This window comes from Myotis myotis, unplaced genomic scaffold, assembly GCF_014108235.1.
Source record: "Myotis myotis isolate mMyoMyo1 unplaced genomic scaffold, mMyoMyo1.p scaffold_m19_p_1, whole genome shotgun sequence".
Classification (NCBI taxonomy): domain Eukaryota; kingdom Metazoa; phylum Chordata; class Mammalia; order Chiroptera; family Vespertilionidae; genus Myotis; species Myotis myotis.
The window spans coordinates 149,973,461-149,986,148 of record NW_023416313.1 but is presented as its reverse complement, the minus strand read 5'-3'; the positions used below and the strand labels follow the sequence as shown (position 1 = coordinate 149,986,148).

Genomic DNA, 12,688 nt, shown 5'->3' with positions numbered 1-12,688 from the left:
AGAAAAACATATAAATTATGTGAAAATACAGACTGTAACAATATGGTTTTGTTGAAATTAATGTCCCCCCCCCCCAATTTTTTTCAGCCATGCCTTTAAAAAGACAATCTGCCTTCCGTCTTTCAAACAAAAAAACACCCAGCATACCATCAATTCTCTGCTGCTTTCAACCTAAGTGATCTTGCCAGGACATTCAGAGGATGAATTGGAAGGGACACAATAATATGGACATTAGAGAGCTATTTCTGGTACAGAGGATTTGTAGACTATAGAAAGGAGACTTGAGGAGAAGTACATTAGACTCCAGGGCTCTTCATGTGTTTCTGGGTCACTGATCAAATTAGCATTTGAGGTAAATGAGCTGATGCCAGGAGAATTCAAGCAGAGTGACTCATGTATTTTGCCTCCTCCCAACCCAGGAGCACTTAGACTCCCCTTTAGCCACGTCTACTTTCAGCCAGCAGTGCTTTCTTTCCTTCCCATGACCATGTCCCGTGCCCAATATACTTACCAACCAGGACAGAAACCATATTTAGTTCAAACAATACTATATCAAGAGCTGGAATAGAGCTAGAGAATGGCTACATAATGGGAACATCAGGATCAGAAAGAAGAACAATCTTGACTATTTTCAAAAGATATAAAATCCCAACATGGAGCCAGAGAGGGCTATAAGGGAGTAGAAGATGAATGTGATTTTCAAATAAGACTGAAACAAGGAAGGATGGAATAAGAACAGGCATGAGAACCATAGGACAGAAGAGAGAGATGAGTCAGCTGGGGCATAGTGACTAGAAGCCAGGAGTGGCTTGGGACTGGAACTGGGGACTGGAGAAAGTTAGGAAGAATCATGCCAACCCAGGGGCCACTCATCTCCATGAACTCACCTAGAATGTCCAGGACCAACAAAGTAGAGAGGTCAATCAAGGACAGCAAACCTCTCTCCCTTGCTCCCACAGAGAGCAATTCTCCCTCTTCCTAACTCTTGGGCTTCTTATGCCAGGACATCTATAGGCAAGAGATACACGTCATCACCCATTTCACACACCACCCCCATAACAGGGACACACACTCACATATGTACACAGAAATGAGGTGGGGTTTTTTTCCCTCTTCTGAAGATTACCATGCTAACATAACAGTGTTATCTGTACAAGTGAATGTGCTAAGAAAACCAGCCTTCCCGTCCATAATGCAAAGCAGCAACCATTGCCAGTCAAGGTTAATGCTGGTTGGAGGTCTTTGCCTTTTCCTCATGTTTTGCCACAGTTTAAAAATCAGGGCTTTTACTAATATTCTATCTCTCCTCATACTAAGCTCATATTTTCTTATTGACACTGAGTTTTGCCTTCATGAGAAAGAATAACAGGAGACATGGGAGAAGTCAACTGTGCTGAGCCAGCATGGCGAAGGGTGAACCTGAGGAGGGGCAGTGAAAGATTGAAGAAAAGACAGACAAGAGAATACAGCTGGGGCTCAGTGGATCTCCCATGCCTGGATGAGAACACAAAATACCTAGCCTGCAAGCCGATGCTTTATTTTATAGTCTGATTAAAACAAGGGTAGATTAACATGTATACAAATGTTCTTGTTTTGGCAACACCTGCTACACCTCCCACAGCCCATTAGCTACTTAGGAAGGAATTAGGGAGGGATACAAGGTCAGGCTTAATTATGCTAGGAGAGCTCTACCCTCCAGACTGGGACTTGTTTCTGGCCCTGCCACAGGTCAGCCCGAGCCTTGACCCTAGAGCTGCTCCCTACATCTCCCTCCTTTTTTGTTTTTAAGCTATTACAATAAAACTAAACTTGAACCTAACTCTGGCTATTAAAACAATAACAAAACAATGCTAAAGCACCACAGCAATAAAAGAGAAATCAAACAACAGAATGTTAACATTTTCAGCTACAAAAGGAAAGTTATTTCCTCAGAGTCCTCAGATTTGGCAGCTCGGCCAAAGCTAGTCAGCACCTCAGTCCCTTGCATAGCCTTCGTTGTCTTTTTCTGCATCACTATCATTGGGACAACTCTGTCTTTTGAACGAAGGGACAAGGAGCTGCTCTGAGTCCCCTGTATCTCCTCCAGCTGCCAGTGCCACTTCTCCATCTCCTCGATGAGGAGGCCCCACAGCTGCTGCAGGTCAGCGAGCCTCTGTGGGATGGTCTCGGAATTCAGGCTGCTGCTGTCGGTGACGATGCTCTGGCTCCTCGCAAAGATGCCTTCGATGCAAACATGTTGTCAATGTGAGGCTAGTGCTGCTGGATTTCCTTCTGGAAGGTCTGGTTTTTCTTTATAGTCCTCAGATTTGGACAATCTTAATTTCCTATGTTTTATACCAAGCTGCTACTAAACTTCGCTCCTTTCCTTACTTTTTGCTTTCTGCACATGCTTCATTGGAGCGTCCTTTCACCTTGCAATTGTAGTACCCCCATACTCAGGTCCCACGTTGGGCACCACATGTGCTGCTCCAGCATGGCCAAGGGTGAACCTGAGGAGGGGCAGTGAAGGACTGAAGAAAAGACAGACAAGAGAATACAGCTGGGGCTCTGTGGATCTCCCATGCCTGGATGAGGACACAAAAGACCCAGCCTGCAAGCCAATGCTGTATTTTATAATCTGATTAAAACAAGGGTAGATTAACATGTATACAAATGTTCTTGTTTTGGCAACACTTGCTGCACCTCCCACAGCCCATTAGCTACTTAGGAAGGAATTAGGGAGAGATACAAGGTCAGGCTTAATTATGCTAGGAGAGCTCTGCCCCCCAGGCTGGGCCTTTTTTCTGGCCCTGCCATAGGTCAGCCTGAGGCTTGACCCTGGAGCCGCTCCCTACAGTCAACTATGATTCATCTTGGAGAAAAATATTCTTGTAGCAAAAGTAGAGGTTCCCTGGATGATATGTGTTACCAGCCAGTCTTCTGAATGACACAGAGAAATTTTCAGTATTACAGAGGGTGAAGCATTTTTGTTGATAGTTTCTTGGGGGAAAGAAATAGAATGACCCCACATAAAGCATTCAAGAATTCTCTGAGCAAATCCTAGTGTCCCAAATATTCCTCTATGAGTATCATCTACCTGGAGGAAGAACTCTAGGCAAGTGTGCACAAAGGAGAAGGGTCTTGTGGTCTGGGAAGGGCCTCAGAAAGTCTAATTTAGAGTCAATATATTAAATAACATTTTTATTTTTTTTATAAGAGAAGTAACACGTGTTCGATATGAAAATGTTAGAAAACCAGGAAACTCACACACAAAAAAAACTGTAATCTCAGCAACCAAAGATAAAATCTCTTCATATTTACAAATATCCTATGAGTACTTTTTCTGGTTATATTGCTTGACAATAAAAAGGGAATGTTTTCCCATTCCCATAAACTTTCTCTCAGAATGTAATATAATGGCAACACAGTTTTCCATCCTAGAGATGCGCCATCACTTATTTAACCTTTCTCTTATTGCTGAGTATTTTAGATCTTTTCCCTCTAACAGACTGAGAGATGATAACTGCATTTGGAATTTTTTCCTCAGTGATGGTGGTCTTTTCTGATGAACTGTTTGAAGTGCATGTGATGACCATGGTGGGGACTTGTTCTCGTTAAAATTCTTGTTTGTTGTTTCTGATACCCTCCACCTTCCAAGGATGGCCAGGGCACAAGGTGGCCAAGCTCTCAGGCTAGTTGCCTCTAGTGGGCAATTTTTTAAAAAAATTATTGTTCTGTTTCAATTCAGAATGTTACCAACATATAGCAAAACAAAGATGCATGCTCCTCTAATCAAAGACCCTTATTTATCAACCCACTGAAGGATATCTGAGCCAGCCTAACTGGCTCCTGGTATTTTACAGATGAAAAACTGAAAGTGCAGGATGAGTCAATAACAACCCGATTTATGATGTGCTTGCTTGACTTCCCCTACTTAAAACTTTATTTTTCTAAAACTTTTCTCAAGGTAAGCATAACACAAAATGGATATATTATTCCAGAAGTTTTCTTTACCTATTTTATTAAAATAGTTTATTTTTCATACCCTGTCAGATTTCAGACATGACAGTCTAGCTGACTCATTAAGTAGGGCCCTCCAGTACAAAAATGTTGTTGCAGGCCCCATTGGAAGGGAAGAGTGGAGCTGACTGATATAGACAGGAATACCCAGCCTCTGATTCTTGATTAGTTCCTCCTCATGCAAAGGAGGACTCCAAATCCTCACAGTTTGATTGGTCCAAAAGGCACTGTCCTGACTGGTCAGAATGGAGCCACTGTGATTAGTTGGTGAAGAAGATGATGCTGATACAGCTGTGCAGGTCCAATTGGATGGGGAAAGCCTCAGTCCTACTGGTTGAAATAGGAGTCCAGGAACTCTTTTTAAATTTATCTTTATTGTTGAAAGTATTGCAGATATCTCCTGTTTTGTTGTTGCTGTTGTTGTTGTTATTGTTGTTTTCCCCATTGACTCCCTCCTCCCCATACCAGCCCCTTCCAAGCCTTCACCACACTATTTTCTATGTCCATGGACTATGCATATAAGTTCCCCAGTTAATAAGTTCCCTCTGAAATTCATCAGTCTGTTCCATGATTCTGTGTCTCTGAATCTACTTTGTTCATCCGTTTATTTTGTCAGGAGCTCCTTTTTAAGGGCTGGCTCAGATGGCAGGAACACAATGCAGGCAGACACTCGGTGCAGGCTTCTCCGTGAAGTGCAGTTTGCAGGAGAGGTCCCTGAATAGTAATGGCTGCTAGGCTCTTTTTTTAAAAAAATTTGAGCCCAGTTAGCCACTGGGAGCCCTTCCTAAATATATACCCCCTTTCTCAGGGTCCACAGAGCAAAGGCAATACTTTTACCCATCCAGTCACCGGATTAAGATATACCATAGTTGCCGGCATGGCTCAGTGGTTGAGCATTGACCTACAGACTCAGATTCCCCCTCAGGGCCTATGTCTGGGTTGCAGGCTCAATCCCCAGTGGGGGGTGTGCAGAAGACAGTGGATCAATGATTGTTTCCCATCATTGATATCTCTCTCTCCCTCTCCTTCCCTCTCTGAAATGAATAAAAATATATTTTTAGAAAAGATATACATATGCATGCTAATTTAACAGTTCGGAACATTTACCATATTGTTCTTAGTTAATTTGCTAGCTTGCATTCCAAATACCAACAAGTTGTTAGCTATTTACCTACGGGGCCAGGTTTAATATGAAGAGAAACTAACGTTAAAAAAAAAAAAAAAAAAAAAACCACAAATTTATTAACTATCCATTGTTGTTCTCTTTAGTCGCCTAAATCTGGCTTCTAACTCATTTTACCGTTACTGCATTCTCTCGGAGGTATGGAGGGTAAGAGGACCATGATTTCAGAGTTCTCCAGAAAAAAAAAAAAAATCAAGGAACGCCGGCAGTTAACTCGGGGAGAAAACAGCCTGCCGGTCTGCCATGCGTCCCTGCCGACGCAGGGGACCGGCCCGCCTCCGGGGATTTCAGAACCCGGAGACCAGTCCCAACCCAGACCACGCCGCTTCACGCTGGTTACCTAGAAACCGAGGCCCAAGTCCCACCCACCTACCGAGCGGTTTATTGGCTATTAGCAGCCACTCGCTCTCCTCATTGGCTGATGCCTCCCGTGCCGACGTTCCGCGGGGAAGTTCGCGGCGGCAAGACTCAAGGTCACAGGCAACCACATTTCCGTTTCCGGGTCGCATCCGGAGTCATGGCGACTGTGAGAGGCCCGAGTTACCTGTTGACACTAGGCAGATGGCGCCGCGGCGTGGGAGTAGCTCCCCGGTCCCGGGTGAGTGCCCGCCGTCCCTGCTCTCGGCGAGGCTCTGGGTCTGGGGAACAGCCCGGCCCCGAGCGGCCCCTCCCTGAGCGAGCGCCCGCGGCCTTCCCCGCTGCCCCGCGAGCTGCTTTTCTTTCCCGGCCTGCAGGCTCTCGCCGCCCTGGTGCCCGGTGTATCCCAGGTGGATAACAAGTCCGGTTTTCTGGGGAAGAGGCCCCATCGCCGGCACCCGGGCATCCTGAAGCTGCCGTGTGTGCGGCTGCCTCGAGCGCTGGCTGACGCCGCGCAGTTAATGCTGCTCGGTGAGTGGCGGTGGGCGAGGGGAGCGCGAGGAGAAGCGGAGCCTGGGCCTTCCGTCACCTGATGCCGCTTTTCCTCCTTGCCCCACAGACAGTGCGGTGACCAATGTGGAGAAGCAGGTGCAAGCATTGACCAATTATCTCTGGAGCCGGCATTTACCTGTAGAGCCAGGGGAGCTGCAAAGACGGGCAGAACATCTTGAGAAAAAATTCCTGGAAAACTCTGGTAGGGTTTAAGAATCAGCAAAGAGTAGTTCAAATCGACATAGTGAGACATAAAGACCAAGAAATTATTTTAGTCTCTCAAATAGGTATTGCAGTTTCTTGTTTGACTTTCTGGACAGGACAGTTATTACAATGATGCCTTACTAAGAGAAGATAGATTATTTCAGAGATTGCCCTTGAGGCTTTGGTGAAGGTCAAAGAGTGCTTTGGTTTTTTTCCCCTCCAAATCCACTGGATTAGGACTAAGTTTTTATTCTGAAATAAAACCCCTGGATGACTCCTTATCTAGTGCTGAAGTCTTCAGGGATAGAAGAATAAATATAATGCACTGTCATTTTCATGATTGTGAGCTCCTTCAGATTACAGACCTGTCCTTTATACATCTTGTATTCCCTGTACTTCCCACAGTACCTGGCTCATGATAGGCACTCAGTAAATAAAATAGCACTGAACTGAACACACAGTTATGAGACTTAAGATTTCCAAGTCCCGTTCCTCCCTGTAGAAACAGTGGAGACGTCACAATCTTAAGTTTTGGGGACGTGAGGAAATCCACAAGATATTGTCCTTATCCTGTAACTTTTTTTTATCCTCGCCAGAAGATATGTCTATTGCTTTCAGAGAGAGGAGGGAGAGAGAAACATCAGTCGATTGCCTCCCATACACACCCGACTCGGAATTGTACCCACAACCTTTTTGGTGTACAGCAGTGGTTCTCAACCTTCCTAATGCCGCGACCCTTTAATACGGTTCCTCCTGTTGTGGTGACCCCCAGCCATAAAATTATTTTCGTTGCTACTTCATAACTGTAATTTTGCTACTGTTATGAATCGTCATGTAAATATCTGATATGCAGGATGTATTTTCATTGTTACAAATTGAACCTAATTAAAGCATAGTGGTTAATCACAAAAACAATATATAATTATATATGTGTTTTCCGATGGTCTTAGGCGACCCCTGTGAAAGGGTCGTTCGACCCCCAAAGGGGTCGCGACCCACAGGTTGAGAACCGCTGGTGTACAGGATGATACTCCAACCAACTGAGCCACCCGTCCGGGGCTCCTTTACATCTTTACCACATTTCCCTTCAATATAGAACAAAACCTGTGGGGTGGGACGGATCAATTTAAATAACCTGCTATTAGAGACAAATATTATCTGACACACTGGTGCTATAGATGGAGATCGTTATTCTTACCTGAAACTTTTCTCTAGGTTTGGCTTCTCTTTTAAGCTGTAAGGCTTTTCCCAGGTGGGAGCTGGGGAGGATTGGGGAGGCATTATATTCAGATATTAGATTTGAGCCCTGTTCTTCCTTATTCTCACCCCAGACTCATTTCAGACGGAGGAGAAACTTCGTGGAGCAGTGCTGCACGCCCTGCGTAAAACTACCTACCATTGGCAAGAACTGAGGTAAGGGAGGCTGGAGGGGCTGCAGAAGGAAGAGAAGTTTGGCTTTTGAAGGAGAGTTGGATGAGCACAATGACATAGTTTTATGTTTCAAAAAGAAATCTGGTTTGTCAGGCTCCCCTGGACTCTTCTGTGTTGCAAAGTGAAATTGCTGACCTGGAAGAGCCCGTTCCAAAAATTTCATTTCCTAAAAATCTAGAGGTACCTATGGGATAGAGGTTACTTCCCAGTAGAAATGACTCTGATTTTTTCTGGCAGCTACAATGAGGGACTGAGCTTGGTGTATATGGCCGCAAGACTGGATGGTGGCTTTGCAGCAGTCTCCAGGGCATTCCATGAGGTGAAGATCCTGCAACCTCCAACCTGAACCCTTTTACCATCAGTTCCCTTATTCATAAAGTAGTCTTCTGGGGTAGGGTTCTTGGGACGTTTCATGTGCATTTTTTAAGAGGCTCTTCTTATCCTCTGAAAGGATATTGTGACCCAGAAAGGTTTAGATTCACTGTTTTAGGAGCTTCCTGTTATGTGAAGTATTTATATTAAATCTCAAAATACAATCACCCTCTCATACCCTCTGTCTTGGTCTCCTAATTCATTTTGCCAAGGCCCTAAAAAGCGTCTACTTACCCTACTGTGGGGTGTTGTATATTTCTTTAGATCCGGACTCAACTTCCAGAGTTCCAACCAAAAACCCTGATGGACTTTGGGTCAGGTACTGGTTCTGTCACCTGGTGAGTATCTTTCTCTGTCTCTGTCCGTTCTAGCTCTAGAGAGCCATGCTTACACAACACCAATATCAAGAGACTGGGGAACCAGAGGAAGAATAGGAAAGTTGGGAATTCAAATGTTTCTTCCCTCAGAATGGGCAAGGCATGAGAAGATAGATGGATTAGAGCCAGAACTTAAATGTTAAGTGATAAAAGACCCACATTTACAAAGATAAAGGAGTTTAGTGTAGGGCATAAGTTTTACATATCATCAAAATTATTTTGCCTACAATAGTTTTCTTGAGTCTGCGTTTGTTTGTTTTTTTAAGGAGCTGTAAATAAGAAAATAACATAGTTAGTTTATCCAACATTTTAACATAGCATTCTGTTTCCCCAAGGGTCGGGTTCAGGATAGAGGATTCTCTTATAGGAATGATTCTTTGTCATGAGAACTGGTGATTTATATTTTGTCATCTTAGGGCTGCTCATAGTATTTGGGGTCAGAGCCTACGTGAATATATGTGTGTGGACAGTTCAGCTGCCATGTTGGATTTGGCAGAAAAGTTACTGAAAGGTGAGGACAAGCTATAAGGAAGGACTTTTCCAAAGTTGAAGGAGTTAAGAAAGCAAAGGAATACTGGAGAGAGTGTTTTATTCTGGAGTAAGGGAGAGAGCTAAAAGTTAAAGATGAGTTTGGTCTCCTTCCAATTTTATGGTCAAGTGGGGGGTTAGGGAGGAGGCTTTGCTGGACTGTGAATGGATTGGGAAAGATTAACAGACAGGTTTCCCAATATTCTCCCTGTCCTTTTTAATATTTGCTTACCCTATGCATCTCACTCTCACCTAGCATTTTTCTTTATTCTCAGGGCCATATTTCTTACCAGGATATCACTTCAATTTATATTTATACACTGGCAATTTTTAACTTTTTTCATCTCATGGCACACATAAGCTAGTTATTAGAATTCAACAGCACACCAAAAAATATATTTTTTGCCCACCTGACAAAAAATAGGTATCATTTTGATTCATTCACACCGGATGGCTATTGTTTTGGCTGTCATTTTTTTATTTGACAATCTAAGGGAAAAGAGATCGGTGCCCCTCACTAAACAGTCAGGTATTACACGTTTTAAACATTCTTGCTGCACACCAGTTAAAAATCAGTGCTATCCACTCATAGTTGCCACACCTCTGCTTGTCTTCACAGGTGGTTCAGAAAATGGGAAGCTGTACATTCCAGGTGTCTTTTTCAGACAGTTTCTACCTGTATCACCTAAGGCAAGTGGCAGTATGTAGAGTACGCTAAATGTGGAATTTGGCAGGTGGAAAACTGCGTGGCCTCAGCATTGCAATCCAGCAGTGAGTGTTAGAAGATAAAAGACAGCAGAAGACATTTAGGGAGATAGACCTTTATTGTGCTCTAGGAAGGGGGAGATGGCAGGTCTGTCATGTTCTTTGTCTTGGTCCTCAGGTACAGTTCAATGTGGTGGTATCAGCCTTTTCCCTAAGTGAACTGCCCAGCAAGGCTGACCGCGCTGAGATAGTCCAAACCTTGTGGCGCAAGACAAGTGATTTTCTGGTGAGTAAAAATCCACTTTACCCTTCAAGTTTTAAAGCAGCTTCATGGGTTTCATTCCTTTCCTTCTCTATATTGGAGCTTGTCTGCATTCTCGACCAAAATTTTTCTCCTGCATAGATTCCTTTGTCCCTCTTTTAGGGTCACCATCCCAATCTTATATATGATGCCACTTCCTTCAGGACTGCTGTTCCATCTGTGAATGCTCTTACAGAGCTACTGACATTTGTGTTTTCATGTAATTCGGGGCTTCTGCTCATTTTCCCCTTTGTGAACAGATATTGGTGGAGAATGGAACAAAAGCTGGACACTGCCTTCTCATGGAAGCCAGGGACCTGGTCCTTAAGGTGAGGTTCTTTCTCCTTCTCTTCCCCCAACCCCTATCTATCTGTCACCAATTACCAGTACTCCCTTGAAAACTGAAAAGACTGTGGTACAAAGTAAGTGACTCTCGGGAGAGTAGGCGTGTAAAGTCATTATGATGTAGGGTGGTGGTTAGCAAAGTAGGGCCTGTGGATCAAATCCTGCCTGCCAGGGTTTGTATGAGCCAGGCTTATTTGAGTGTCTGTTGTATATGGCTGCTTTCACACTACAAATGGCAGAGATGAATGTTTGGGACAGAAACAGATTTTGCCTACCCTCTGGGCCTTTAAAAAAGTTTGCTGACCCCTGACCTAGGACATGGCGGAGCCAAAAACCTTATCTCTAGGACTGTATGAGCCAGTGTAAAATCATGAATTTAGTTGTCCTGGAATGGATTTTTTTGAGAGTGGAGGTTGCTGACAAGAAGAGCACCATTCTGTGTGCCAAGTTCCTGCCTTTCTCCTGCTTCAAAGAGAAAGTTCTTTGTTCGGAGTATTAGAGAAGTAGCCAGCTTAACTCAAAGAACATAGTTAGTAGTTACCAGAATCGGATGTTAAAGGAGTCCTCAATTGACTGAGAGCAGAGATTGATTTATGGGAATAGACCCTACAGGCCCAGCTTAATTTTTTAATTTCCTTTGATTTCAGGGAAAGGAGAAGTCACCTCTGGACCCTCGACCTGGTTTTGTCTTTGCCCCAGTGAGTATTGCTTCTACCTTTCCCAGCATGCAAAGAGCTGAGCTCACCTGTGTCCAGGGCAAGTCAGAGGGCAAAGCTAAGCCTCCCTCCACTGCTTTGTGTCCCGATCCGATTTCTTCTTAGTGGATCCCCTGCTCTCCCTACCTCCCTGCCCCTGTGCTCCCTTACCCCTAGCCCTTCCTGACCCTAGCACCCTTAGTTTCCCAGTTTTATGATCTGTGGTTCTTTCATCTTACCTCATATTTTTCATGTGTGTTTACAGTGTCCCCATGAACTTCCTTGTCCCCAGTTGACAGCCTCTAAGCCCCTGGCCTGTAGCTTTTCCCAGGCTTACCATCCCATCCCCTTCAGCTGGGTATGTACCTGGGAATATTGCAGCAGGGAGGAGGTAGCTTGGGAAAGCAGGATGAAAAAGAACCAGGTGGGAGGAGTTGGAAAATTCCGAGAGCGTTTGTAGGGCCTGAGTGTGCATGACCTGGAATATGTAAAGGGCTACGGGAATGGGGGTCGACATTTTCCCCATATTTTTTCCCCCAAAACAGTCCCTCTATCCTTACCTTAGAGCAAGAAGCCAAAGGAGGAAAAGTTCTCGATGGTGATCCTTGCCCGGGGGTCTCCAGAGGAAGCTAATCGCTGGCCCCGGATCACTCAGCCTGTCCTTAAACGGCCACGCCATGTGCACTGTCACCTGTGCTGTCCAGATGGGCATATGCAGCATGCTGTGCTCACAGCCCGCCGCCATGGCAGGTACGGAGGCTGTGACCACAATTAGTGGGAGGTGGCAGGATCCTACCCCCACATTGACCTCTCTTTTTCATAGGGATTTGTATCGCTGTGCCCGTGTCAGCTCCTGGGGAGATCTTTTACCTGTGACCACGCCGTCTGAGCTCCTTCCGTCCCCTGTTGAAGATCCCCCTGAGAGTTAACAAGGATGTGTAACGAGTTTCTTGCATTGTGCCTGCCAAGGCTAAAGCTACCTGGTATCCAGGATGGGAGTGCTGGTACCCCTATATATCTGCATTTGTTTGAAGTTTTAATAATTAAAAGTTTTCAAAGAATGGGACTGGGTCTTGTGATTCTTAAAAGGTATAAATGTTAGTCATCACCGCCTATCCTGTAACGAAGTGAGTCCTCAGAGATTCAATGCTTGTCTCCCCACAGAAACCTCAAGCTCAGCCCCTCCTGTAAGAATACTGCTGCTTCTCCCAGAGACCGGGACTTCCCAGGGAAATAATGGGGTAGTGGGGAACACCGCCCCCAGCGCTCTGAGAACTGGCTCAACAGGTCTCAGGGTAGTTAGACGGGCCACCTGGATAGGTGACCAGCAGCTGTGTGGCCTCTGTTTCTCTCCGTCCTTCCTTTCCTTTTATCTCTCAGGGTTCATCAGCTCCCCAGAGTTTGCCTCATGAGTGTCCTTCAAGAATTGATTCTTTCAGGATCAATTCATCCATCTCAACCCCAGCATATCCAGGCAGGGTCCTTCATTTACTTGGTTCATTTCTGTGTTCCCCTAGGCCTTCCTGTTTCAGAGCTAGAGCAACTTTCTGTGTAATAAAACTCTCAGTCCCTCACCCACAATGTATATCAAGAAGTAGGCACAGTCAGAAGTGGTAACAGTTTCAGTGTTGTAATACTA

General features: G+C 44.8%; 1 protein-coding gene across 2 annotated transcripts; it reads left to right on the top strand.

The window, feature by feature from the left end:
- The first annotated feature begins 5,642 nt into the window (after positions 1-5,642).
- METTL17 (methyltransferase like 17) lies at positions 5,643-12,112 on the top strand. 2 transcript variants are annotated; one of them, XM_036295680.1, is made up of 14 exons: positions 5,643-5,780; positions 5,917-6,070; positions 6,159-6,293; positions 7,627-7,708; positions 7,964-8,045; positions 8,363-8,436; positions 8,892-8,986; positions 9,623-9,693; positions 9,887-9,994; positions 10,270-10,338; positions 11,002-11,052; positions 11,315-11,407; positions 11,615-11,799; positions 11,873-12,112. In XM_036295680.1, the coding sequence occupies exons 1-14, from the start codon at positions 5,700-5,702 to the stop codon at positions 11,976-11,978; spliced, it is 1,386 nt and encodes a 461-aa protein (XP_036151573.1). In that variant the 5' UTR covers positions 5,643-5,699; the 3' UTR covers positions 11,979-12,112. The 2 variants fall into 2 exon arrangements, with proteins under 2 accessions (XP_036151573.1, XP_036151580.1); XM_036295687.1 differs by lacking the exon at positions 11,315-11,407.
- The last annotated feature ends 576 nt before the right edge of the window (positions 12,113-12,688 follow it).

What these genes read in the sequence shown, in the direction of transcription:
- METTL17 (XM_036295680.1), top strand. Translation starts at nt 5,700, where the DNA reads ATGGCGACTGTGAGAGGCCCGAGTTACCTGTTGACACTAGGCAGATGG. An exon ending in GGTACTGGTTCTGTCACCTG is followed by an intron (nt 8,437 to 8,891) that starts GTGAGTATCTTT and finishes TTGTCATCTTAG; the next exon opens with GGCTGCTCATAGTATTTGGG. An exon ending in CTGGTTTTGTCTTTGCCCCA is followed by an intron (nt 11,053 to 11,314) that starts GTGAGTATTGCT and finishes GTGTGTTTACAG; the next exon opens with TGTCCCCATGAACTTCCTTG.